Here is a 25437-nt window from a genome sequence, read left to right on the forward strand (position 1 = left end):
TCAAAACACAGCACGAAGCGACGCATTTGGAGCTTGCGGATCTGCTACTAGACTTTTATTGCCTTTTTTATTTGAATCCTGAAAAGTAACACTTTTGGACATATGAGGTTTCCACCCGACAACGACGATAATATACTATGTTATTACGCTTGTCTGTTTCACTTTGGTCTCAATAACCTCAAGCTGGAAACACATTTTAACCCATTCTGACCTGAGATCAGATTCATACGAGGTTTCCACTGGACACACACTGGTCTGAACAACCCATTCTGACCTGAGATCAGATTCTAAAAATGTCAGTCGTTCTTCGATTTTTCAAAAATAGCAGACCTACAAGCTCGTAGCGCGCCACTCAGTGGCGCGCTATGAGCTTGTAGATCTGCTATTTTTCAATAGCTATAGCATAACATGATGCGAACACCAAAATGAGTTCCCGTTCAGAATGGGTTAATGTATTTCATGCATTTCTGTTCCACACGTGACAACGGTTAAAACATGTATGCGTGTGATGATGACGCACACAGAGAATAATAAATTGAAGCCATGATATCTTCTCTGTATCGGTTCGTCCTTCATGAAGGGCTTTAGTGAAGGCTCAGAACCAGACGGACTGTCATGTTGGGTTTGGATCGTGGATTTGACATCATGGCCCACTTCTCTCTCTGAACCACAACAACCCACCATGAAGAGCTCGTGATATTCTCCGCATATAGCGAACCGTTCCCGCCAGCAGTGCGCTTGACAGTAAATTGTTGGTTTATTTGTGCATGTCAGAAACGATATATGCCCCCCCCCCCCCCCCCCCTTCCCCACATTAACATTTTTGGCAGGAACCCCAGGATTATGTTATACTTTAGCTATTGAAAAATAGCAGATTGTAGATCTGCTATTTTTGAAAAAACGTGAAAATGTGGCGTAAATCTTTGAATATATATATTCTTTCAGAGCGAACGTTTTTAACTCAAATATTTGGGGGGGGGGTCCCTGGAGCAGCATATTTTCAGATGGGGGGTCGGCGACCAAATATGCTACATATCATTTTTGGGGTCCTTGACATGAAAATATTGAGAACCACTGATATAGAAAACATGAGGTTTTTTCTGAAAATTGTCATGATTTCGAAGACATTTCTTAACCCATTCTGACCTGAGATCAGATTCATACGAGGTTTTCACTGGACTACACACTGGTCTGATTAACCCATTCTGACCTGAGATCAGATTCTAAAAATGTCAGTCGCTCTTCGATTTTTCAAAAATAGCAGACCTACAAGCTCGTAGCGCGCCACTCGGTGGCGCGCCATAAGCTTGTAGATCTGCTATTTTTCAATAGCTAAAGCATAACATGATGCTAACACCAAAACGGGTTCCCGGTCAGAATGGGTTAAATTACCCCTAAATGGGTTAAGTACCATACAAGTGGAAATTCCTCTTAACCCATTTTGGGCGGGAACCCCCGGTTGGTGTTTTAAGCATTATATGTTCTACTTTAGCTATTGAAAAATAGCAGATCTACAAGCTCATAGTGCGCGCTATACGAGCTTGTATAGGTCTGCTATTTTTGAAAAGTTGTGAAAATGTTTGAATTATATATTTCAGAACATTTTTAATTAAAATATTTGCTTCTAGGGGGGTACCTGGAACTACATATTTTCAGATGGGGGTCCGTGGCCCAATATAGATAATTCTGGGGGTCCTTAACATGACAAAGGTTGAGCAACCACTGACATAGAAACATGGGTTTTTCCAGATCTTTTTTTTGGGGATTTAGAAGCCTTTTGTTTAAATCGACCTCAGTCCAAAATGGGTTACGGTAATGCAGAGTACATTTTGTGCTCCTTTTGAGGTGCCGTACATTTCTTGTTTGGAACGGCGGAACTTCTGCGCCCTCCCACATAAAAGACAGTCGCAGTTTTGCTCTCGTTAGAAATGATTATATTTCCAAGGCCTTTTCATTCCGTGCGTGATTATGTAAACGTTTGGCTGAGCACACACAGTGCTCTCTCTCTGCTCTCCGCGGTAAATGAAAAGACATCCTTTGATTTGTCATGATTGAATCCACCTGCAACACGTCCCGCCGATAATACAAGTTCTATTCAGCTTACTGTACTTCACCACCCGCAAAAATACCAAACAGACAGTCACTGTCACTGTAATATTCCACAGGTCTGCCACCACGTTGACTGAGTATGACATTTATTTAGCTATCACCTTATAAATATATTTTAGGTCAAGACAAAATTAATTAAAGCAACTCATGGTGTCTTTAGGCTTATTCTGACTGCATACATTTGATTAAAGAATAGCTACACACATGTGTCAGTCTAAAAGGAACAGTATACTCTTCTGAACTCAAATAGGTAATTTAAAAATACATATTCAAGCCATATGTTTTGTTCTTGATAACTATAATCATTATGTGTCATATTTTGCTTTTCATCAGATTGTAAAGGGAAGAGAGATGGGCTGACTCCTATTTAGTTTAGTTACACTTAACACTGGAGAAACTATGGTTAATAAGTGGGAAATCATCTATGGTAAATTGCCAAAAAACTAGTGATTAGTTGCCGATTCGATTTATCGATTACTAAATTAGTTGACAACTAATTGAATAATCGATTCGATTACGATTAATCGATGAATCGTTGCAACAAGTCCTGGCTGGGGTAAAAGCTATACTGTACTGGCTTTTTATACTATGCTGCTCTTCAGAAGTTCCTCACCAAACACTTCATTTGAAAGTGGTTAACCCATTCTGATCTGAGATCAGATTCATACGAGGTTTCCACTGGACACACACTGGTCTGATTAACCCATTCTGACCTGAGATCAGATTAAAAAAATGTCAGTCGTTCTTCGATTTTTCAAAGGCTATATAGTTTCAGGGTATAGAATGTGCCTCTGATTTGAGAACGGCAGTGTGGATATATTAACCCATTATTTAAAACCAGGAAAGCATCTGTGTCATTGATTTAGCGTTGGCTAAATGGTGTGTGTATATATATATATATATATATATAACATCTTGAAAGTGTTTGAAAAATGATATTGAATAATTCTGAACGACGAAAAACTGATTTAGTCTTAACCCATTCTGACCTGAGATCAGATTCATACGAGGTTTCCACTGGACAGACACTGGTCTGTTTAACCCATTCTGACCTGAGATCAGATTCTAAAAATGTCAGTCGATTTTTCAAAAATAGCAGACCTACAAGCTCGTAGCGCGCCACTCGGTGGCGCGCTACGAGCTTGTAGATCTGCTATTTTTCAATAGCTAAAGCACGACATGACGCCAACACCAAAACGGGTTCCCGTTCAGAATGGGTTAATGGGTTAAATAAATATGTATTATTATATATTGCAACAATAATGTGTGGCTGTCACAACAAAATCCCAAAGACACAGATAAAGGTTTGTTCTCTGTCTTTTGGTACACTACACAAAGGAAGGCTGTATACTGTAATTGCAGTTCTGTGTACATTGTAAAAAAAAAAAAAAAAAACCCTGACTGACTGTTCGTTCAACTCTGAGCCTCGTTACAACGGGTCAACTGTTACTGTACGTTCTCACAGTTTAAAATGAACACTCTGGATTTCTGCTGCGTATGTAGTTATTATTATTATATAATATAATATAGTCTGAGAGCATTCTTTGTGTTTACGCAGCAAATGTTGACTGAGCAGAAACACTTGTTTTTTTTCTCCTCACATGTACTGTGTAGTCTGTCGCGGGTGGAAACACTGTTACATTTCAGGATTCAAGTAAGAAAATATAGCAAAAAGTTATTATTATCTACATTTTGTGTATTTCTTTTGTGTTTTCAATGTTCTATCCTACTGTAAAATTCTTTGACTTGTTTATATCCTTCGATGTTGACGTGTCTTATTTGTCTGTTTGTTGCTAAGGGTTGTGGCTCTTTCGGGGGGGTGGGTGGGAGGGGTAACAACATACACTTTCTTTGTATCGTATTGTATATAAAAATATATAGCAAAAGTAGCAGAAGCTGGAGCTTAGTCCATATTCTGGGTCAAAACGTATCAGACTAGTGACAGCAGCAGACCGTCCAGACAATACAGACACAACAACTCAGGGGACATACTGTACAAACAAATGTACAGTACAGTACAAAATCATGGTCTCTCGTCTGGAACGTACCTGATATAGAATCCTCTCTTGGGGTTGCTCCTCAGCGTGGTGGTACCAGTACCAGAACCCATACGGTACGTACCTGATATAGAATCCTCTCTTGGGGTTGCTCCTCAGCGTGGTGGTACCAGTACCAGAACCCATACGGTACGTACCTGATATAGAATCCTCTCTTGGGGTTGCTCCTCAGCGTGGTGGTACCAGTACCAGAACCCATACGGTACGTACCTGATATAGAATCCTCTCTTGGGGTTGCTCCTCAGCGTGGTGGTACCAGTACCAGAACCCATACGGTACGTACCTGATGTAGAAGCCTCTCTTGGGGTTATTCCACAGCGTGGTGGTACCAGTACCAGAACCCATACGGTACGTACCTGATGTAGAAGCCTCTCTTGGGGTTGCTCCTCAGCGTGGTGGTTCCAGAGCCCATACTGCTGTTCATCAGCTGTTCTCGGAGGTCGTGGATCTTGGCTTCGAAGCGGCTGTATTCTGAACACAACAGAACAACGCGTCAAACATGATTTACTGTAAATCAGCGGTTCTAAAAGAAAACAAATGTTTTAGCTCAATAAATTTGCCCGAGACCCAAACTAGTGAAAATAGCAGATCTAACAATCTAACAAGCTGACAACAATACAAAAAAATACAATCATATTTTAATACTAATAGTAATTAGTTGAAATCAATAATGTGTCAGTATTCTGATATTAACTTGAGGGCCACATTACGTGATCGTGGGGGCCGCATGTTATGTGGCCCCCAGTTGTCCATGTATAAATAGATAAACTGACTCCTCTGGTCAGTAGTCTGTACTGGGTGATGATAAACTGACTCACCCTCTGGTCTGTAGTCTGTACTGGGTGATGATAAACGGACTCACCCTCTGGTCTGTACTGGGTGATGATAAACTGACTCCTCTGGTCAGTAGTCTGTACTGGGTGATGATAAACTGACTCACCCTCTGGTCTGTCTGTACTGCAGGGTGATGATAAACTGACTCACCCTCTGGTCTGTACTGGGTGATGATAAACTGACTCCTCTGGTCAGTAGTCTGTACTGGGTGATGATAAACTGACTCACCCTCTGGGTGATGATAAACTGACTCACCCTCTGGTCTGTACTGCAGGGTGATGATAAACTGACTCACCCTCTGGTCTGTACTGCAGGGTGATGATAAACTGACTCACCCTCTGGTCTGTAGTCTGTACTGGGTGATGATAAACTGACTCACCCTCTGGTCTGTCTGTACTGCAGGGTGATGATAAACTGACTCACCCTCTGGTCTGTACTGGGTGATGATAAACTGACTCACCCTCTGGTCTGTAGTCTGTACTGGGTGATGATAAACTGACTCACCCTCTGGTCTGTCTGTACTGCAGGGTGATGATAAACTGACTCACCCTCTGGTCTGTCTGTACTGCAGGGTGATGATAAACTGACTCACCCTCTGGTCTGTACTGCAGGGTGATGATAAACTGACTCACCCTCTGGTCTGTACTGGGCGATGATGGTGACCGTCTGTCCGGCATTTTTCAGCGCGGCCGCCGCCTGTTCATGTGTGGCCATGCGCAGGTCAACACCGTTCACCTGAACACCCGGAAGGAAAGAAACAAGCATTGTTATTTTGGGGCACTGGTGGCGTGTTCCCTCCTCCGCGTCATCAGTGCCCATACCCGAGGCGGGGGTTGGCGAAAGGGCCTTTCTGTGTGGAGTTTGCATGTTACTACCCTAGTGTCCCCTAGGGTAGGTACCCTCACAAAAACATGCCGTAATCCTGGTCTCTAAAACTACCTCCCCCTGGCCAGCCGGGGCGCCTGATGGAGGGGAAAGGAACTGGTCGGAATAACGTGTCCCTTCCACGCGCTACGTCCGGCTGGGGAAATTCCCCTCTGTCAGGTGAAAAGAAGCAGCTTGGACTCCTCATGCATAGAAGGAGGCATGAGGTCAGTCTGCTGCCCCCCCAAGGTTGGCAGAGGAAGTGTAGCGCCCATGATTACATTAGATAATTGGCACTGGGTGAAAAGAAAACTGGGTTACAAAATGTGGGATAAAAAAAATAAAAAAAATAAAACTATTCAAGGGACTAGGACTAAAACGTGCTGCCAAAAACAACACTGGCTGTCAGACGTCAGTTGCTTTATATCAAAGCCGTTTCATTTTTTTTACCCCTAACGAACCCCTTACAGTATACAGTGAGTCTACTACTGCTTCCAAGCAACCAAGACCTTTGAATTCATTAAAGAACACACATTGGCTCAACGCTGGCTCTTTTGAAGATATTAATAATGTGTGTGCTTCCCTGATAGGGAGTAGAAAAGAAAGAAAAATATGTTGTGGTCAGCGTGGATAATATAATGAATCATTAAGGTCAGTGTCTGGACGCGGCGCCTGTAGATTCCACCAGGAATGCTGTTGGAGTTGAAGGAGTTCTTTGAACGGTGTGACCCGGTACAACCCCTGATTAATCTCTTCTGAGCACTTCTGCTGCTCCACTTTTTACAGAGGACTTTATTACAGTGAAACTCTCTCTCTCTCTCTCTCTCTCTCTCTCTCTCTCTCTCCTCTCTCTCTCTCTCTCTCTCTCTCTCTCTCAAAGCAGGAAGTGCACAGCAAAGTCAAAGTGACATCAGAGTTAATGAGTTGTGCTGAAAACTATAACGTTTGTATCCTCTCTTATCCAAGTAACCTAGAGCTTCTACAGCGAACTGTTCTTGTAGTCATAATGCCGAGACTACATACAGGGCTGCACGATTATGGCCAACATTATTATTATTATTATTATCACTCGTTATTTTGTATCGACATTGAGATCACATATTCATAATCATACTGTTTGCACATCCATGCTGTGCCACTGTATATTCGTGCTAGTTTTATAGGCCTACACATCTTTTTGTAATCAAATAAAAATTGTTCCTCTTTCTTCAACCTCTACTGTAAATTCAAGAGTGAATACGCACATTTAACACTAAATTAAAATCAACCGAGCACTTTTAAATTGTGCGCATCAATAAATGCGCAATCATGTTCATTTCACTTGCGGGAAGACAAACTTGCGATTAACACGATTAATCAGCGCAGCCTTAGTGCCCTGAGACCCTACCCAATACATCATCAGCAAATCTCTTCTCTAGAATACAATACTTCAATGATGTTTTTTAAAGACTACTAGTTAATTCATTAATTAATTAATTTTTAATGCAATATGAGTTAAAGTAATAGCACAGGCAGACTCTTCACATACTAGAGCATATCTGAAATAAATCTCAGAGCTGAAATCGACATGTAAATATGAAATAAATGCTTAAACATGTAGCTATAGGTGTAATGTTCGAGACCACAGACAGAAGTGAACCTTTCAAGCCTGTTTTCTCAACTCGGTGTTTTCTGCAAGACATTACTCTATAATAATCTCCAAAACTGGTGGGTCAAACTGAACATCCAATATGTCAATTTGAAGCTATGATTCCCTGCTTTCTTATGACATGAACAAACAATAAAATCAATGACTTAGCCTCAGTTAGAAGCGGTACATAATTATTATGTATTTAGCTCCAAAATCGGAGGTCTCACTTTTTATTTTGTTTCTGGAAGAAACAGTGGAAAGTGAGAATATGGGACAATACATGTTCTGCAATGAGGCAGCTATAGGGAGTAAAATGCTGAATAAAGCACTAAATAATGATTTGACAATCTCATGTCTTTTTTTTAATTCATCACTCGTACGCCGCCTTGCTTTGGGCTGAAGGAACGAGGCCGGGGATGGAAACCCAGTGAATGTTCATTTACACTTAATTACGCGACAACATACTTTATTCACATGCTTATGGTCGGCTACAGTATTTCTCCCTCTAGTGTAGTCTAGAGTCTAGACCCGTTCTCTTCACTGAAAATAGCAGTCTTCGACTCGCACCGAGTTTTAGTTTGTAAACATTAATATTGTGCCTATGAGGGAGGATTCTGACAATGCTTTTCAATGGGAAACGGAGCGGTTTGTTGTGCCATTGGAGAAGTCTGGCACCCTTAGAACACACCGCTCTTTAACACTTTGTATGCTAAGTACGTGTATACTGTACACGTCCTGGCAACATAAAAGGTTAGATATTTCGATATTTGCGGTGAACTATTACTCTTTAACACATTGAGTACGCCAACGTGCATCAAAATAAAGGCCGCTATAGTGCCAGAGTAGTCTGATCGCTTTTACTCTGAAAGCCATGAACCGGAAATACTTTCTTAAAAAAATTGACTTGACAAAGTGAGCTCATAATCCCCGATCATCTTAATATATTTATATAAACTCCAAAAAGCGTTCATATTTTGCGGGAGAGACGGATGAGGAGCAGAAATGCAGCGCCAGCATATCGATCCATTCATCACCACGGAGAGCGCCCTGGATGAGGAGATACGAGTCATTCTTTCCGCCGCGCTAACATGGGAGTCAATGACAAGCTAATATTTGCACAGAGCGTTAGCATACGGCAAGCGAAAAGCGAAATGCCAAAAAAAAAAGAAGGAATAATTCTGAATATTATTATCTCGCCCCGCGTCGTTTGGACGTCGCTAGGACGTCCACAGACGTCTAAGGTATTACTCGTTTCTGATCCTTATGACGTTTCCAGACGTGTTTTGTACAGAATGTGTTAAAGATGAAAGCATGCTTACGCTCAGTATCTGGTCCCCCTTGTGCAGCTCTCCGCTGAGGTCGGCCGGACCCCCCGCCAGGATGAAGGAGATGAAGATACCCTCGCCGTCCTCTCCTCCCACGATGTTAAAACCCAGGCCCGTGGACCCCCGGTGGATCAGTACCCTGCGAGGGTCCCTGTAGGGGACACAACATTGATTGATTGATTAATTCTTTTGTCAAGACAATAGATGCAAACAGTACATGGTACAGTCAAAAGCACGTTGGTCCAAAAGGATAGCACCGAAAAAAAGACCTTGCGGTCTTGTTTCCAATTCGGGTCCCATTGCATTCATTCACAAACACAACAATGACAATAATCTGAGAATAGTGGAGAAGAGACCCGGTAGAACTATTAAATACAAGTTAAGGAGACACTAGTGGAGAAGAGACCCAGTAGAACTATTAAATACAAGTTAAGGAGACACTAGTGGAGAAGAGACCCAGTAGAACTATTAAATACAAGTTAAGGAGACACTAGTGGAGAAGAGACCCGGTAGAACTATTAAATACAAGTTAAGGAGACACTAGTGGAGAAGAGACCCAGTAGAACTATTAAATACAAGTTAAGGAGACACTAGTGGAGAAGAGACCCAGTAGAACTATTAACTAAATGTTTCAAGCTGCTGTGTGGCTGTCAAATAATAATGCAAAAGTAATGCAGTATTTTCCCTGGCTGCATATCGACGGTCCGGTCAGTGTGTGTCCAGTCAGAGGCTACTTTAAAACCACTAACGAGACAGCCTCGACAGTTGAGAAGAGAGTTCAAGTGATGCCAAGAGAGACACAGCACGTCCTTCCTCGCAAGATGGGAGGAAGGACGACTGTTCGGCATGCATGTTTTCACTAAGCTGGTTCGTAAGGTTAAAAGGTTTTCATGACATTCATTTTCATTCATGTTTATGTGTACCATTCTCACCCAAAACATATAATTATGACAACAAGCAGTCCTCCAACCACGCAGGATAATTATGAACATTTGAATCATATTCAGTGGTTGATGGATTTATGAATGAACTGAGTTCCCAGCTGCAAGGCAAATTGATCATTATTTTGTACTGTACAGACAGCACTGTAGAAATATCCCTATTATGCCAGTATAAAAACAACAAAATCCTATACATACTACGCTGTAGTATGATCAAGTCGGGCATTCATTTACAAAAAACAAAAAAAACATACAAAAACATTAGAATTTAAGAGGTTTCTGCACGACAACAACTATAAATTAAAGCTGCTATAAGCAATAATATGTCAACATTTTAATTACCGGTACCTTCTTTCTTTTTGCAATGGGTAGAACGCTCCCCCCAAAACATGTAGTGTCTGTGAGATTTTCCTAGAAGCTTTGTCATTGGTCGACTTGCCTGTCTACTTCCCGATTGGTTAGTCATTTCGACCGGGGTTTTTTTTTCCGACCAATGACAAAGCTTCTAGGAACATTTTTGAATGCAGATTGTGGCCCGTAGATTGAGTGTTTTACCCATTGCTGGCTGTCTGAATACCAACAAAAATATCATTTTTGACATAGTATTGCTTATAGCAGGGGTTCTCAACGTTTGTGGCTGGAGACCCCCGGAAATGCTTTGGCCATGTCTCGGATGGACACCCCCAAACCCACGGGTTGAGAACCACTGGACTTATAGCAGCTTTAAAGGTGTGGTTTTCTCTCTCTCTCTCTCTCTCTCACTCACCTGGGCAGGTCTTCGTCTCCCATCATGCCGTGCAGTACGGGCGAGAAGCGGCTGGGCGAGGTGGGCGTGAGGGCTTGTGGGTAATCTGAACCCAGGTAGTTGGGATGGCTGATGTCCGTGTCCATATGAGAGTACGCTGCACGGGGGACACACACAGAAAACACACAGAGAGAGAGAGAGAGAGAGAGAGAGAGAGAGAGAGGTCATCAAGAAATGCACGGATAAAGGTTTCCCTTTAACCCATTCTGACCTGAGATCAGATTCATACGAGGTTTCCACTGGACACACACTGGTCCGATTAACCCATTCTGACCTGAGATCAGATTCTAAGAATGTCAGCTTGTAGATCTGCTATTTTTCAATAGCTAAAGCATAACATGATGCTAACACCAAAAGGGGTTACCGTCAAAAATGGGTTAATTGAACTCTGAATATAACCAAATGGACCCTTTGGTTACATTTTGAACACTGTAGTACTGTAGAACCTCTAGTTTTCACTGTGTGGCGCCACGAAAAAAAAAAAAGTGTAACGCAGAAACCTGTGGCCTGTACAATGATGTTACCGTATTATAGGTGAGCGTCGCTGTTTGATTGACGTTGTGAAGAGTGGTCCTAATGGGCAAAAGAAAAGAGGTGGCTGTGAAATGTGCCTGAATAATGCCTTTTATTATTAACTGTATGTGAAGACATTCATAAGCAGAGTGCTTATGAATAGTCTGGGGAAGTGTGGAGGCAAGCAGTGTTGTTTTTGGCAGCAAATTTCTATTTTAGTTTAGTCATAGTCTTTGGACTGAAAGTTTTTGTCATATTTTAGTCACCTGGAATGTCTTAGTGTAAGATTTTAGTCGACTAAATCTACAGTTGATTTAGTCGACTAAAATGTATTTTGGCGGGCCTTGATGCCGTCGTAATGAGTGTTTTTACACTTGCGGAAAATAGCCGATCTACAAGCTCACAACGCGTCGCGCTGCAACACGTTGTGGGCTTGTAAATCGGCTATTTTCAGCATGCAACCAAAGTGTAAAATTACTTATACTGGAACTCTTGTCCACTAGTTCCTTCCTAACATTTTAGTCTAGTTTTTATTTGTCAACGAAATTGTCAGTATATTTACTCTTAGTTTTAGTCATCGTAGCTTAATTTTCATTTAGTTTCCATTCGTTTTTGTCAGTGAAAAAAGGTAGTCGACGAAAACAACACTGGAGGCAAGTGGAGTTGCTGGACTGGTCAGCTCGATCCTATAGCAAACAAGACTCCACGTCAGCCCGATTCTGATTCTGGTCAGTGGGATAAATGCTGTGAAAAATGCACCATTTAAACACACAGCCTGTAGAAAGAAAGAGCGACAGCGCCACCTGTGTTCAGAATAAAAGCATGAATAAGGGTGCATTGGAGTAGTTAGCATAGTGGAAATGGTAACTCAAGTAAAGCGAATACCTCAAAATCGCACCTGAGTTCAACGTACTTCGTTACTTCCCAGCACCGGACAAAAGGAAACCATTTTGACAATGTTCGTTCATAGCATTAACCCATTCTGACCTGAGATCAGATCTATACGAGGTTTCCACTGGACACACACTGGTCTGATTAACACATTCTGACCTGAGATCAGATTCTAAAAAATGTCAGTCGTTCTTCGATTTAAAAAAAATAGCAGACCTACAAGCTCGTAGCGCGCCACTCGGTGGCGCGCTATGAGCTTGTAGATCTGCTATTTTTCAATAGCTAAAGCATAACATGATGCCAAACACCAAAATGAGTTCCCGTTCAGAATGGGTTAAGAAACCAAACCCGGGCCCTACAGTAAGTATACAATAGTATACGTATAAGTAGAAAACAATTGCTGGCATGGTGAATGAATGCACTACTGTAGTTTGAGCCATCCTCTGACAAAACACTAACCTTTAGACAACACATTACCGGTGACATTTGAGACACCACAGAGTGATGTAACCATGTCTGGGTTTTTTCTATGCAGCATTTTTCTCCTGCCAAAGAAGTGGATTATGGCCCCAAAGAAAACAGGTGCTCTACTGTATGTACACGACGTAACATGATCCTGAACTCTATAGGCTATAGTCGGGGTTTTCAGTCGACGCTGCATGTTGTCTTTTTGTTGTCGCTGTCTCCAACATGTCTGCTACACGATACGCGATACGGCATCGCACAAAATATCACGATAGACTGGAGATTGTAGAGCTAAGAATCACGTCAAACGGAATATAAAACCTATAGTAAGTATGCATATAAAACCTGGGGGTCCTTGAAAGTAAAAGGACAACTTTGGGGGGTTTTTTTAACCAATGTTCATGTTTTATGTTAGACTGCATTAATAATAATTATTATTATTTATACTAATTTATATTTTGTATTTCATCCATGCTTTCTAATGAACAGTTTTGCAACATCACATGCTGATCGGCATTAGTATGCTGCAAAACGAGTAGCCTAAATAAATCCTATACAGTAGTGTCTAGAAAAATAAGTACTTGTCTTGCATATTTAGTTGTTCATATTCCATAACTAACCATTGAGTTCTCACAGATGTGTGCCCAAGTCTCGTGACATCATGTGACATCATCAGGGATGGAGATGTGGAGACCCTGATGTCATAGACAGTAAATGCGACCTGCTGTCGCAGTTAAGCCCATATATGGAGATCCCTGATGTCATCACTATTGGCCAGCAACTCTACATCTGACCTCAAACCCTTAGATCTCAATATATGGATACGTGTCAGAACCAGTTATGACATTCCATATGTTGATCCTTACCCATCCATCCTTCCTCTTCGATGTCTCCCTTTTGACTTATACCTGTCCATTCGAATTTCAAACTCTAGACGGGCCTGCCCCAATGTTATTACTGCAGCCGTGCCCGGATAGCTGGCGAAAACTAGAGTTCTCAACAGGCCCACCTCTCCATTCCAGACGAGCCTGCCCATTAGGGCGAGGTCGCTTCTCGCCCTCAGGTGTCTTACTGGTTATTATTTACTATAGTCCTACTAGACCCCAGGAAATTACATCTGGCCACAGTAGTTGTTTTCCCACAGTAGTTGTGGACCCCAATGGGACGGTGGGAGTGAATTAAAGCATATACAGATACAGCAACCGGAATCAGACGAGAATGGTGACTAAAATGGTGGTAAAAGGATTAAAAGGTTGACCTTAAGAGAAGCTGCTGACAGAGCGACATTCTGTTGCGTGACCGGGCCATACAAACTAGCAGCCTACCCACAGTATGGATGCAAAACACCCTCCATCGTCCAAACCGCAGGAGTTCATCTGAGGGCAGCTGCCAGTCAGCAGTGGTTGGTGTGTTCTGTTGTACTAATTTAGGCGTTGATGTCACTAAGTACGCCCATAAGCTCTCGAGCTCTCCATATAAGAATGAGTGTTATGTTGGCGTCATAAGTTCATATTCACAGTTCTAGGTCCTCATTTGTTATCCAATAGGGATAACCAATAGGGAGTGTCATCCTTTAGTTTGAGTCATGATAGCATATTTGACCTTCGTTCGTCAGAAGATGGGAAACATACCGAAGATGAAAGAGCACAGACAGGTCAAACGCGCACAGCACTTGTTTAAGCACCGCACGCAGAACTTCAAAAACATTTACGGGCAGAGTCTCAACGGGGGACAGAGCTCACCCCTCGTACTCTATGAAGAGGACAGTGACAAGCTCAGGGAAGAGCAGATCTTGGAAGATGGCCAGAGGCCGACGTCAGGCGGTGAGACTCCGACCGAGGAGCAGTGGACAGAGGAGCAGTGGACCGAGGAGCAGTGGGACTTGGCCTACCAAGCTGCAGGTGTCCAACAGTACCCGGCAACGTTTGGGCGGTGGGGCGGACAGTCCCCATACGTCAAGGGTGAGTCTCCAAGTATAAGCGAGGAGGAGCAGCTCCAGGAGGAACCCTCTGGACCCGGGAGACCCGGGGTGTACGAGCTGAGGACGGAGAAGCAGACCTTGTCTGAGGAGCTGAGGGTTGCGGAGCAGATAAACCAGATCGTCTTGAAGAACAGCCAACTGAAGGAGGAGAAACAGGCGATGGAAACCATGAAGGAGACGCTGGCTACCGAAATGGAGGATTTCACCAAAATGAAAGAGTCTCTCGTCTCAGACCATAAGGACATGGAAAGGACGTGCAATGATCTTGTCGGCACGGAGGCCAAGGAAGAGAAAGAGAAGGTCCACAGGAACATAGACGCCCTGCAGGACATGCTGACGTCCATGGGTTGCGATCAGAAGCGCCTCAGGCTAGGTTTCCAGGGTCACTTCAGGGAGTTGGCCGCTGAGTTCCGGTACGTCAGGAATGAGATGGAAGTGAACGACAAGTTGCTCCAGGAGAGGCGGCAACAGTTCAGAGAACATCAAGAGCTGGCGCGGAAGTTTAACACGCTAGCTCAGAAGATCAAGAACGTGGAGGAGAAGCTGAAAGCTACGAGGGCCGAGTTCCAATGTGTGCAAACGTCCCTGGTCTCCAACCGAAAGGCCTTGACGGAAGCTACGGAGGAGAAAGACAAGCTGCAGCATGAACGGGACCGCACGGAGGCAGAATGGATCGCCGAGCAGCAGGTTTGGGGAACTGAGAAGTCCGCTATGGTAGAGGACTTCAGGAACCAGATGGGAACACAAGACAGGGACTGGATGAAGGAGAGAGAGGACCTGTTCGAGGGACAGAAGGCGCTCACAGAAAAGCTTTACACGGCACAGAACAGGGGTGAAGATCTAGGCGACGAGCTGACCTACACAAAGACCCTGATGCAGAACGAGACAACGGCGCTCGCGGAAGCGGACGGCACGTTGGAGAAATGCGAGGCGGAGAACACAAAATTGAGGGACGAATCAACCGCAAAGGCAGAGTCGATAGTCAATTACAAAACGAACATCACGGTGAAAACCACCGAAGTCAAGGAGCTGAAGAGCGAGGTGAAAAGACTGACCAAGGAGCTGGACAGGCTGCTGGACAGGAATAAGAAGAGGTTCTCGTTGCAGGGACTCATGCAGAAGCATTTTCAGAAAGCTGTCGATGAACTCATCCTACAATCAAAGACTAGGTTATAAATAGGGCGGCTGTGGCTCAGGAGGTAGAGCAGGTCGTCCAATGATCCCTGGGTCGGCGGTTCGAATCCCGGCTCCTCCTGTCCACATGTCGAAGTGTCCTTGGGCAAGACACTGAACCCTACATTGCCTCCAATGAGTCGGTCGGTGTGAGCTTGCCACCATTGGTGTGTGAATGTGGGAAGTGAGGACGCTGGTGTCGACTGTTCGCCGCTTCACCTCCCAATGTATGAATGAATGAACCGTTGTAAAGCGCTTTGAGCACTTGGAAAAGCGCTATAAAAATGCAATTCATTATAATACATAAGCCCTGTTCTCTGTACTCTGCACACCTCGTCTGCCTCAGGCAGACGATAGAGAGCCCACGTTTATGTACAGTAGTGCATTGCATATTTATCACCGCAAATGTTTTCAGACACACCTTTTAATGTACTGTTTAGGTTTTAAGTAATGCGTCTGGCCGTCATCTTGAGTTGGATAAAGAATGGCCCTAATTACAATCGGGTGAGAGTGGAGGTGCGCAAGCTACGGGAATCAGTCCGAATCACGCAGGTGAATTAAATCAAGATTCATATATATTTATGAGGGTCCTACAGTATGTCATCACGCGGTACGTTTGGCATTTTTAGGAAGAAATACAAATTTGGCTTTTGACATCAGAATACACACATTCTGAATTTTTATTTCACCACATCTTTAATCTTCTAAATGGTAAATGGTGCATTTATATAGCGCCTTTATCCAAGGCACTTTACATAGATTGTGCATCACATTCACCCATTCACACACACATTCATACACCGATGACAGTGGAAACCATGCAAGGCACCAACCAGCACATCAGGAGCAATTTAGGGGTTCAGTGTCTTGCTCAAGGACACTTCGACACTAACTCTGGGGGAGCCCGGGTTCGAACTGGCAACCTTGTGGTTACCATCCGGCCACTCTAGCCAGTCAACTCTAGTGGTCAGTTAATACATACTGTTGGTGAGGTCAGGGGGGTTGTAGCTGTTCAGGTAGAGGCTGTTGGGCTTGGCCACTCGGAGGTAGACCACCTCGGCCGTGTTCTTCAGAGCGCCCACCGCGTCCTCGTGCATCACGTCCTCCAGGCACACGCTGTTCACCTGGAAACACATCAATCATAATATTAATAATAATAATAATAATAATATTAATACATTTTATTTATAAGGCGCCTTTCAGGGCACTCAAGGTCGCCGTACAACAGGTTAAAAACAGTACAAGAACACAGTTAAAAGCAGAACAAAAACTAGGGCACAGCTTGCAGCAGAAGACACAGAGGTCGCTGCCCGCACAGAATACAAAACTCTGATGCTGGCATTCAAAGCAACCAAAGGTATGGCTCCCCCATATCTTGCAAGTATGATCGAACCCTACAAACCCTCCCGCTCACTCAGATCAGCCAACGCAGGGAAGCTGGAAGTACCCTCACTAAAAACGCCGGGACAACGCTCCACACGTCCCAAACTCTTCTCCCTTCTGGCTCCAAAACTGTGGAATGCACTTCCCATTGCAGTCAGAACTGCAGCATCACTCCCAATCTTCCGCCGTAGTCTGAAAACCCACCTTTTCAGACTCCATCATGGCCCATAGCACTTACCCCACCCCCTTAGATAGCAATTCTAGTAGTCATAGCACGTCATAGTACATATGTGTAGCATAGTAGTATAGATGTATAGCTTATATGTATAGTTTCATTATAGATATTCCACTGTTACTTTCTTAGCTACGCATGTTTCTTGATAAATGTCTTTATGTGATGTATTCCCATGCTTTTGTTCTTGCTTAATGTAAGTCGCTCTGGATTAAGAGCGTCTGCTAAATGCCTAAATTGTAAATTGTAAATTGTAAATTGAGGTCACACAGAGTCATATATAGGCCTGCCTAAACAGGTGAGTTTGAAATATGGTGATAGAGTCCATGTTTCTGATGTCAGGGGGGAGGGAGTTCCAGAGGTGAGGGGCAGAGCGGCTGAAGGCTCTTGAGCCCTCCCATGGTGGAGAGACGGGCTGGGAGGACCTTCAGGGTGAGGGAGGAGGCAGACCTGAGAGACCGGGTGGGGATGTTGACGTGGACAAGGCCCATAACGAACACATGATGGAACACACAGGGCACACACCAGGCACACGTCCTATACTTGATCGTACCACATGTGCGTCACAAAAAAAGCATCAAAAGTAGCAGATCCACAATCTAGAATGTGTGTTTTGAGCTTGTAGATCTGCTAATTTGTATGCTTTTGGATTTGAATCCAGACAAGTTAATATTTTCGACATATGAGATTTTCACCCGACAACGACGTGTGTACGCGCGCGCGTGTGTGTGTGTGTGTGTGTGGAACTAAAACCTCCCCACAAGGTCGCAGTAAAGACCTGTCAGACTCAGACGGGACCTCACAGGGACATAGTTCTGGTTCTGGTCCCATGGGGGGGAAAGGCTCTTTGTCATGTTGTTTTATAGCTCAGAGGTTACAGAGGGAACCCCCTCAAGGACCACTGGTTGAAAACCACTGTTTCAGAGCTAAGGTTACACTACATTAAAAGATTGTTTTAGAGCTAAGGTTACACTACACAGTAAAAGACTCAGGTGGAGCCCGGGGTCAGGATTTACAGGTATTTAAGGCTTTAGGTGAAGTGTTCGGGTAGTCTCACATAGCCTGCATGATCAGAGATCTGCACCTACTGACTATGACATGTCTGACTCTGAGGACATGTCTGAGGACATGTCTAAATACAGTGTACAGTATGGGCTAGAATGCCAGCAGTGCATGGAATAAATATGAAATGAAACGAAAATATTGTTAGGCCTAAATCCTAATCTACTACTTTTATGCATATGCATCTAAACTTTTTATTTTGTTTATTGTTTTTATTTTTATTAATGATATTTGTGAAGTGTCAAAGTTAATGCAGTTTGTTTTGTTCGCAGATGACACACATTTATTTTGTTCAGGGGATAACTTAAAAAGTGTAGCAGAAAGCATTACAAATGAAATGGTTAAATTAAAAAGATGGTTTAATATAAATAAGTTATCATTGAATTGAAGTTTATGATTTTCTCTAATTTGAAAAAGGATGAAATTATTCTCTCTATAGATGGAGTGAATATTGAAAGAGTGAATGAATTTAGGTTTTTGGGTGTTATATTAGATGAGAAATTATAATGGACAAATCATATAGCATATATAAAAGCCAAGGTGGAAAAAAGTATTTTTATTTTGAACAAAGTAAAATGTGATTTGGATACGATTTTATTGAGGATGTTGTATTGTACACTGGTTTTACCATATTTTATTTACTGTCTGGAAGTATGGGGCAACTCATTCAAGAGTAATATGACTCCCTTGATTATGTTACAAAAAAGAGCGTTAAGAATCATGTATAAAGAAGATTTCAGAGCACACACCAATAGGCTTTTTATGTTATCAGGTGTTTTAAAAATCATGGATTTGGTTGAATTACGAACATTATTGGTGGTGTTCAGAGCGAAAAACAGATCATTACCAACACAGAAGTCATTTGTGTTTAGCTCAGAGGATGAGGACCATAGAAGAAGACATGATCTGTTCGCTCGGACTACACTAAAACAAAATGTGCACTTCTGTTACGGGTATAAAGTTATGGAATTCACAAAACCAGGAGTTGAAGAGTTGTACAACAGTGTTTCAGTTTAAGAAAGGGTTTAAAAAGGAATAAAAATGATAAAATATGAATTGGAAGGTTAGATATAAGTGTTATTTTGTTCCCTCAGCGTTGTTGAGCTCTATGTTCTTTTGTCCTTGTTGTTTTTTCTTTATTTTCTTTATTTTTTATTTGATGTAATCATGGTGATATAAAATGTACGGTTGGTAGCAGCATCAATTAGATGTTTTTTTAAATGATAGGGGCAGTTATAAATAAGATTTATCTTCTTCCTGCTCCTTTTCTTTTCTGCTATGGAATATGTAAAAATAAATAAAGTACAAAGTAAAATGAATATGATCATGTAAAACCATAACTGAAATGAAATAAATAAATATGAAACTAAATGAAATATTTACAGTCGATGATGTCGCCAGACATATCAGTAGACGGAGAGCCATAATTGTTTGACTATGTGAGACACGTGGGTTTGGGGAGGTTAGGTTTAGGGGCTGGGTTTGGGGATCTGGATGTCCCCACACGGATATTGTAGTGTACACAGTATGTGTGTGCACGTATGTGTGTATGTGCGTATGTGTGTGCGTGCGCCGTGCGGGCAATATTGTCTAAAGTCACAATGATTTCAAATAGCAGGTTAGGAGGAGGCATCGTGTCGTTAACTTGTGACTGACACTGAAAGCAGACATAGAAGATCTAACCAGCACCATTTTGAATAGTTAACCGTCATGATGCAGTCCTTCCTTCGCCCACACGGTGGCAGCATTGCTCTCCTGACCCACAGTTAAAGCCTGATCCTGTCCTGTACACATGCATCTATTAGCATATTACAGCTATCATTTGTCTATACACAATGTGTGCACAACTGTGTGTGTGTGTGTGTGTGTGTGTGTGTGCATCTAATGGAAAACAACCACCCGAAAGACTAATCATTGTGTGTATTCCTGCACTATCTGCATCCAGTGATCTTGGTACACATATCAATTGATTTATTGAAGATTCTGACCTCCAAATGTACGTATCATTTTTGTTTTGATTGTATTGTTGTATTGTGCTTTTGCAATGTAAACGTACTGTATGTTTTCTCATGCCAATAAAGGCCTTTGAATTGAATTGAATTGCGTGCGCACGCGTGTGTGTGTGTGTGTGTGTGTGTGTGTGTGTGTGTGTGTGTGTGTGTGTGTGTGTGTGTGTGTGCGTGGCGTTACTGACCGCTAGTATCTTGTCCCCGATCTGTAAGCGCTGGTCTTTGTGAGCGGCCCCGCCCTCGATGATCTTGGTCACATAGATGCTGTTATCTCCTGGTATGTGCTGGTTCCCCACGCCCCCCGCAATGCTGAACCCCAGGCCTGGTAGAGAGACATAGACAGTAGACACACACAGGGGGAGAGAGAGAGAGGTGCTGTTATCACCTGGTATGTGCTGGTTCCCCACGCCCCCCGCAATGCTGAACCCCAGGCCTGGTAGAGAGACATAGACACACACAGAGAGAGAGAGAGAGAGAGATGCTGTTATCTCCTGGTATGTGTTGGTTCCCCACGCCCCCCGCAATGCTGAACCCCAGGCCTGGTAGAGAGACATAGACACACACAGAGAGAGAGAGAGAGAGAGATGCTGTTATCTCCTGGTATGTGCTGGTTCCCTACTCCACCTGCAATGCTGAACCCTAGGCCTGGTAGAGAGACATAGACACGCACACACACAGAGAGAGAGAGAGATGCTGTTATCTCCTGCTATGTGCTGGTTCCCTACTCCCCCTGCAATGCTGAACCCTAGGCCTGGTAGAGAGACATAGACAGTAGACACACAGAGAGAGAGAGAGAGAGAGAGAGAGAGAGAGAGAGAGAGAGAGAGAGAGAGAGAGAGGTGCTGTTATCTCCTGGTATGTGTTGGTTCCCTACTCCACCTGCAATGCTGAACCCTAGGCCTGGTAGAGAGACATAGACACGCACACAGAGAGAGAGAGAGATGCTGTTATCTCCTGGTATGTGTTGGTTCCCTACTCCACCTGCAATGCTGAACCCTAGGCCTGGTAGAGAGACATAGACACGCACACACACAGCGAGAGAGAGAGAGAGAGAGAGAGAGAGAGAGAGGTGCTGTTATCTCCTGGTATGTGTTGGTTCCCTACTCCACCTGCAATGCTGAACCCTAGGCCTGGTAGAGAGACATAGACACGCACACACAGAGACAGAGAGAGAGAGAGAGAGAGAGAGAGAGAGGTGCTGTTATCTCCTGCCTGGTATAGATCACAAAGCCATGCAACATTTTGTTTTCCAGAGTGTTACTGCGTGGGTTTGTGTGTCCTCATTCCAAGTGCATTTGTCTTATTATGTGACTCCAAAGCCCCCCCCTCCCTCAGGTACATATTAAAACTATTTTCAGCAATGGGTTAAGACTATTTTCAGCAATGGCATAACAATGTTTTCGGTGGGTAGATCTTGTTGAGCTATAGTCATTTTGAAAGTACCTCTCAAGTCAAGAAAGTGTGGGTACGCCTGCCTAAACCAATTAAAGACACATAGACACACACAGAGAGAGAGAGAGAGAGAGAGAGAGAGAGAGAGAGAGAGAGAGAGAGAGAGCGCGAGAGGGAGAGAGAGAGAGCGCGAGAGGGAGAGAACGAATGTGTCACAAGTAATGCTGCCAGTAAAGTAACACATGCTCTGAATTATTAAAGTTGTGACTTCATTAAAAGCTTTTACTTTTCAAACACGGTAACAGTTTGGACGACATAACAACAGGAACAGGTTTACAAATTGATAGAATGTTATAAAAATAACTGACATCCAGAATGAACCGGGTTAAAAACAATGAAATGCCTGCCAAAAACTGACAAACTAACGGATAACAAACGATTATAAACTGACAGACAGACACTACAGACTGATGTTCTTCCTCTTCTTTGATGTTTGCCTTGATGCCTGACATCCAGCACCTGGCCTGAATATAGGCATTGAGATGTGCACACAATCTGCTCTGTGAGCTGTCCTATGCACCCACCCACCCACAGAACGTACCTTTGGGTCCTATGCACCCACCCACCCACCCATGATCCAGTGTTGTTTTTGGCAGCAAATTTCTATTTTAGTTTTAGTCATAGTCTCTTGAATAGTTTTCACTTAGTTTTAGTCACCTGGAATGTTCTATGTGAATGTGTTTTGACAGGCCTTGATGTCGTTGTAATGACACATATTTTACACTTTGGTTGCATGCTGAAAATAGCAGATATACAATCTCACAACGCGTCGCAGCAACCCAGCATAAAACTGGATCTCTTGTCCACTAGTCCCTTCCTAACATTTTAGTCTAGTTTTTATTTGTTGAAGAAATTGTCAAGGGATGAAGACACATAATCCATGACCTGGTGTCATAGATTCGTTTTTATTTAGTTTTAGTCAGTGAAAAAAGGTAGTCGTCTTAGTTTTAGTCGACGAAAACAACACTGCACCCATCTACCCATCCATCCACAGAACGTACCTTTAGGTCCTATGCACCCACCCACCCACCCACCCACCCATCCATCCACAGAACCTACCTTTGGGTCCTATGCACCCACCCACCCACCCACCCGTCCCCAGAACCTACCTTTGGGTCCTATGCACCCACCCACCCACCCACCCACCCACCCGTCCCCAGAACCTACCTTTGGGTCCTATGCACCCACCCACCCACCCGTCCACAGAACCTACCTTTGGGTCCCTTGATGAGCTTTATTTCCGTGACCTTCTCGGCGGCCGGTTTCCTCCGGAGGACGTAGAGTCTGACGATGGCGCCGGCCTCCTTCAGCGCCTCCACGGCCAGGCTGTGTGTCACCTCTCGCACGTCCACGTCGTTCACAAACAGGATGCAGTCGTTCACGCTGCGGACGCAACAACCACGAGACAGAGAGCGTTAGAGAGAGGCGGGGGCTGGAATACCGTTAAGAGGGCACTTTTTGGGACAGAAATAGTGAAAATAGCAGATCTACAAGGACTTTCTTTTCTTCTTATCAACTAGTCAACTAATACCAACAAGGTCGACTAGTGGATTTACTAGTCGACTAGTTGCAGCACTCTTTGGGCTGTATTTTGTGTGTCTTAAGTACCAGGTCTTATTCCCTAACTTGAGTAAACTAAAGACCTGAAGGCGTGATCAATGCTCTTTGGCCACTAAGAATAGCCAAATGGCATTGATCACGCCTCCAGGTATTTAGTTTACTCAAGTTAGGGAATAAGACCTGGTACTTAAGACACGCAAAATACAGCCCTTTATCTCCTGGAGATGCGGTGTGCAACGACATAGATTTAGAAAAACAAATTAGTTAAACGCAATTTGCTGCGTTCAAGTTCAGGAGACTTCGGGGAAAAAAGCAATTCTCCTGAATGCTGCCTTTCGGTGTATATATAGCATGGAAAGGAGATGAGGTTCAGTTTGCATTTCTTTCACCTATAGTAAATGCTGCATTCGTTGGTCTGGAGAGGGCAGTTGTTTTACAGACGGGGTAAAAAGGGCAGGGGCCGAAGCCCCCTTTGATGTATATGTGTGCACGTCCCTGGCAACAACAACAATATCAACGACCTCGTTTTGTGGCAGAGAAGAAGAGGATGATGGCGGTATAAATATAGAAGTACTACAGAAGATAATATGGAGCAGTCAACACTGCCATGCTTATAGCGCTGCTTATATGACTGGCTGGGGAATCCTGACAACAACCCCTTCCTTCCTCCCCGCTCCACTTCACCGCATCAACCATAGTGTGTGTGTGTCCCCAATCTGGGAAGATATTCTCCCTCTGGAGACACCACCTCCTTGTTTGTGTAGAGATTTGGTTCGGCTCCTTTCTTGGTACACTTGCTCCCATGCAGGTGCGGGGTGCATACTTAGTTTAGACTAGTCATTGGTTAGACATGGGTTAAGGTTAGGTGTAGGTGTGCTTCCCCGTGGGAGGTTAGGTTTAGTGTGAGGGTTTGAGATAGGTTGTAGATGTAGGACTAATGACTGGTCTAACCAATGACTAGTCTAAACCAAAAACTGTCTAAACTAAGTACTGCACCCGCAGGTGCTTCTGTGTTTATTCCTACTAACAACAACACTACCTGTTTAGGGTGCTGCTGCTGCCGCACCCTAGTGTCCATATTCTGGGCCTCGTGAAAAATGCAATTAAAGAGACACATTTTCAGCTTGCATTTGTTGCTTTTTGCTACTTTATTTGAATCCTGAAAAGAAAAGTTCTGGACGTTTGTAGAGCTTTCCAGGGGTGCAGTACTTAAGTTTAGACAGTGTCGTATCTGGAATCAATAATTCTACACTATATCATGCATGTTCGTGAACAAATGTTACTTAGGTCTGAAGTAAATCAATCATGGCTGGTAAGGTGTCTGCCTGTCTGCAGGTTTGAAAGAAAGCACGCATAGTCAAGTACTTGGCCTGGCCAGGTGTGATAGTAAACTTAGCATTCTATTGTATCCAGGAGAGACCTTTTGCTTACCAAGTGGCAATATGTTGATGTATACCGGTATGTAAAGTTTCAGTCTCCACCTCCGTATATCTGTGTCTATGTAAAAACTGTATATAATGTCATGTTGTGAGTGAAATGGGGAGTCTTAGTAGGCTAGCCACAAGCGTGGTTAGTCTGTGCTCCCGTGGGCTGCCAACGGCCTACGGGGAAGCGCTCTGTCTTGGTCTGTCCTGGTCTCGGTTGCAATAAAATGACTCTACTCTACACTTCAGAAAACTCTCTGCCTGCCTTCATTCGTCCTGTGCTTTTTGCCTACAACTACAAGCCTGCAAGCCGCCGTGTGCTCTGCCGTTTCTGTCTCAAATAGATTAGAATTCTAGTTCGTGTAGAGGGATAAAAGTACACGACAACAGTTTTTGGTTTAGTCATTGGTTAGACCAGTCATTAGTCCTACAACTACAACCCATCTCAAACCCTGACCCTAAACCTAACCTCCCACAGGGCAGCACACCTAAACCTAACCTTAACCCATGTCTAACAAATGACTAGTCTAAACTAAGTATGCACACCCTTTCCAGTCGACAGAGATGATAAATTAAAAGTTAGATTTTTTCTTTTTTTTATAGATTTATTTTTTATCCCACGATTTTGTAACCCATTTTTCACCCCTGTGTCAAACAATGAAAAGTTTGAGGGTTCAAAACAGCACAGGGAGGAACTGTTTAACAGCAACAATCTTTCTTCCATTTA

General features: G+C 43.4%; 2 protein-coding genes across 3 annotated transcripts in view; one reads left to right on the plus strand and one right to left on the minus strand.

Annotated features, from left to right (window-relative positions):
* Positions 1 to 25437, plus strand: part of zbtb20 (zinc finger and BTB domain containing 20) — a 480443-nt gene that overhangs the window by 76525 nt on the left and 378481 nt on the right. The gene's annotated exons all lie outside the window — the stretch shown is intronic.
* The window catches only part of LOC308327307 (disks large homolog 4-like), a gene marked incomplete at both ends in the record, with an annotated part of 132924 nt that overhangs the window by 12217 nt on the left and 95270 nt on the right, over positions 1 to 25437 (minus strand). The window contains 7 exons of the mRNA XM_080780626.1: positions 4523 to 4637; positions 5633 to 5735; positions 8814 to 8970; positions 10527 to 10662; positions 16571 to 16712; positions 20460 to 20596; positions 22940 to 23109. Coding sequence (XP_080636752.1) covers positions 4523 to 4637; positions 5633 to 5735; positions 8814 to 8970; positions 10527 to 10662; positions 16571 to 16712; positions 20460 to 20596; positions 22940 to 23109 — 960 coding nt within the window. The remainder of the gene's footprint in view (positions 1 to 4522; positions 4638 to 5632; positions 5736 to 8813; positions 8971 to 10526; positions 10663 to 16570; positions 16713 to 20459; positions 20597 to 22939; positions 23110 to 25437) is intronic.

Source organism: Protomyctophum bolini, assembly GCF_963924005.1.
Source record: "Protomyctophum bolini genome assembly, chromosome: 13".
NCBI classification, from domain to species: Eukaryota; Metazoa; Chordata; class Actinopteri; order Myctophiformes; family Myctophidae; genus Protomyctophum; species Protomyctophum bolini.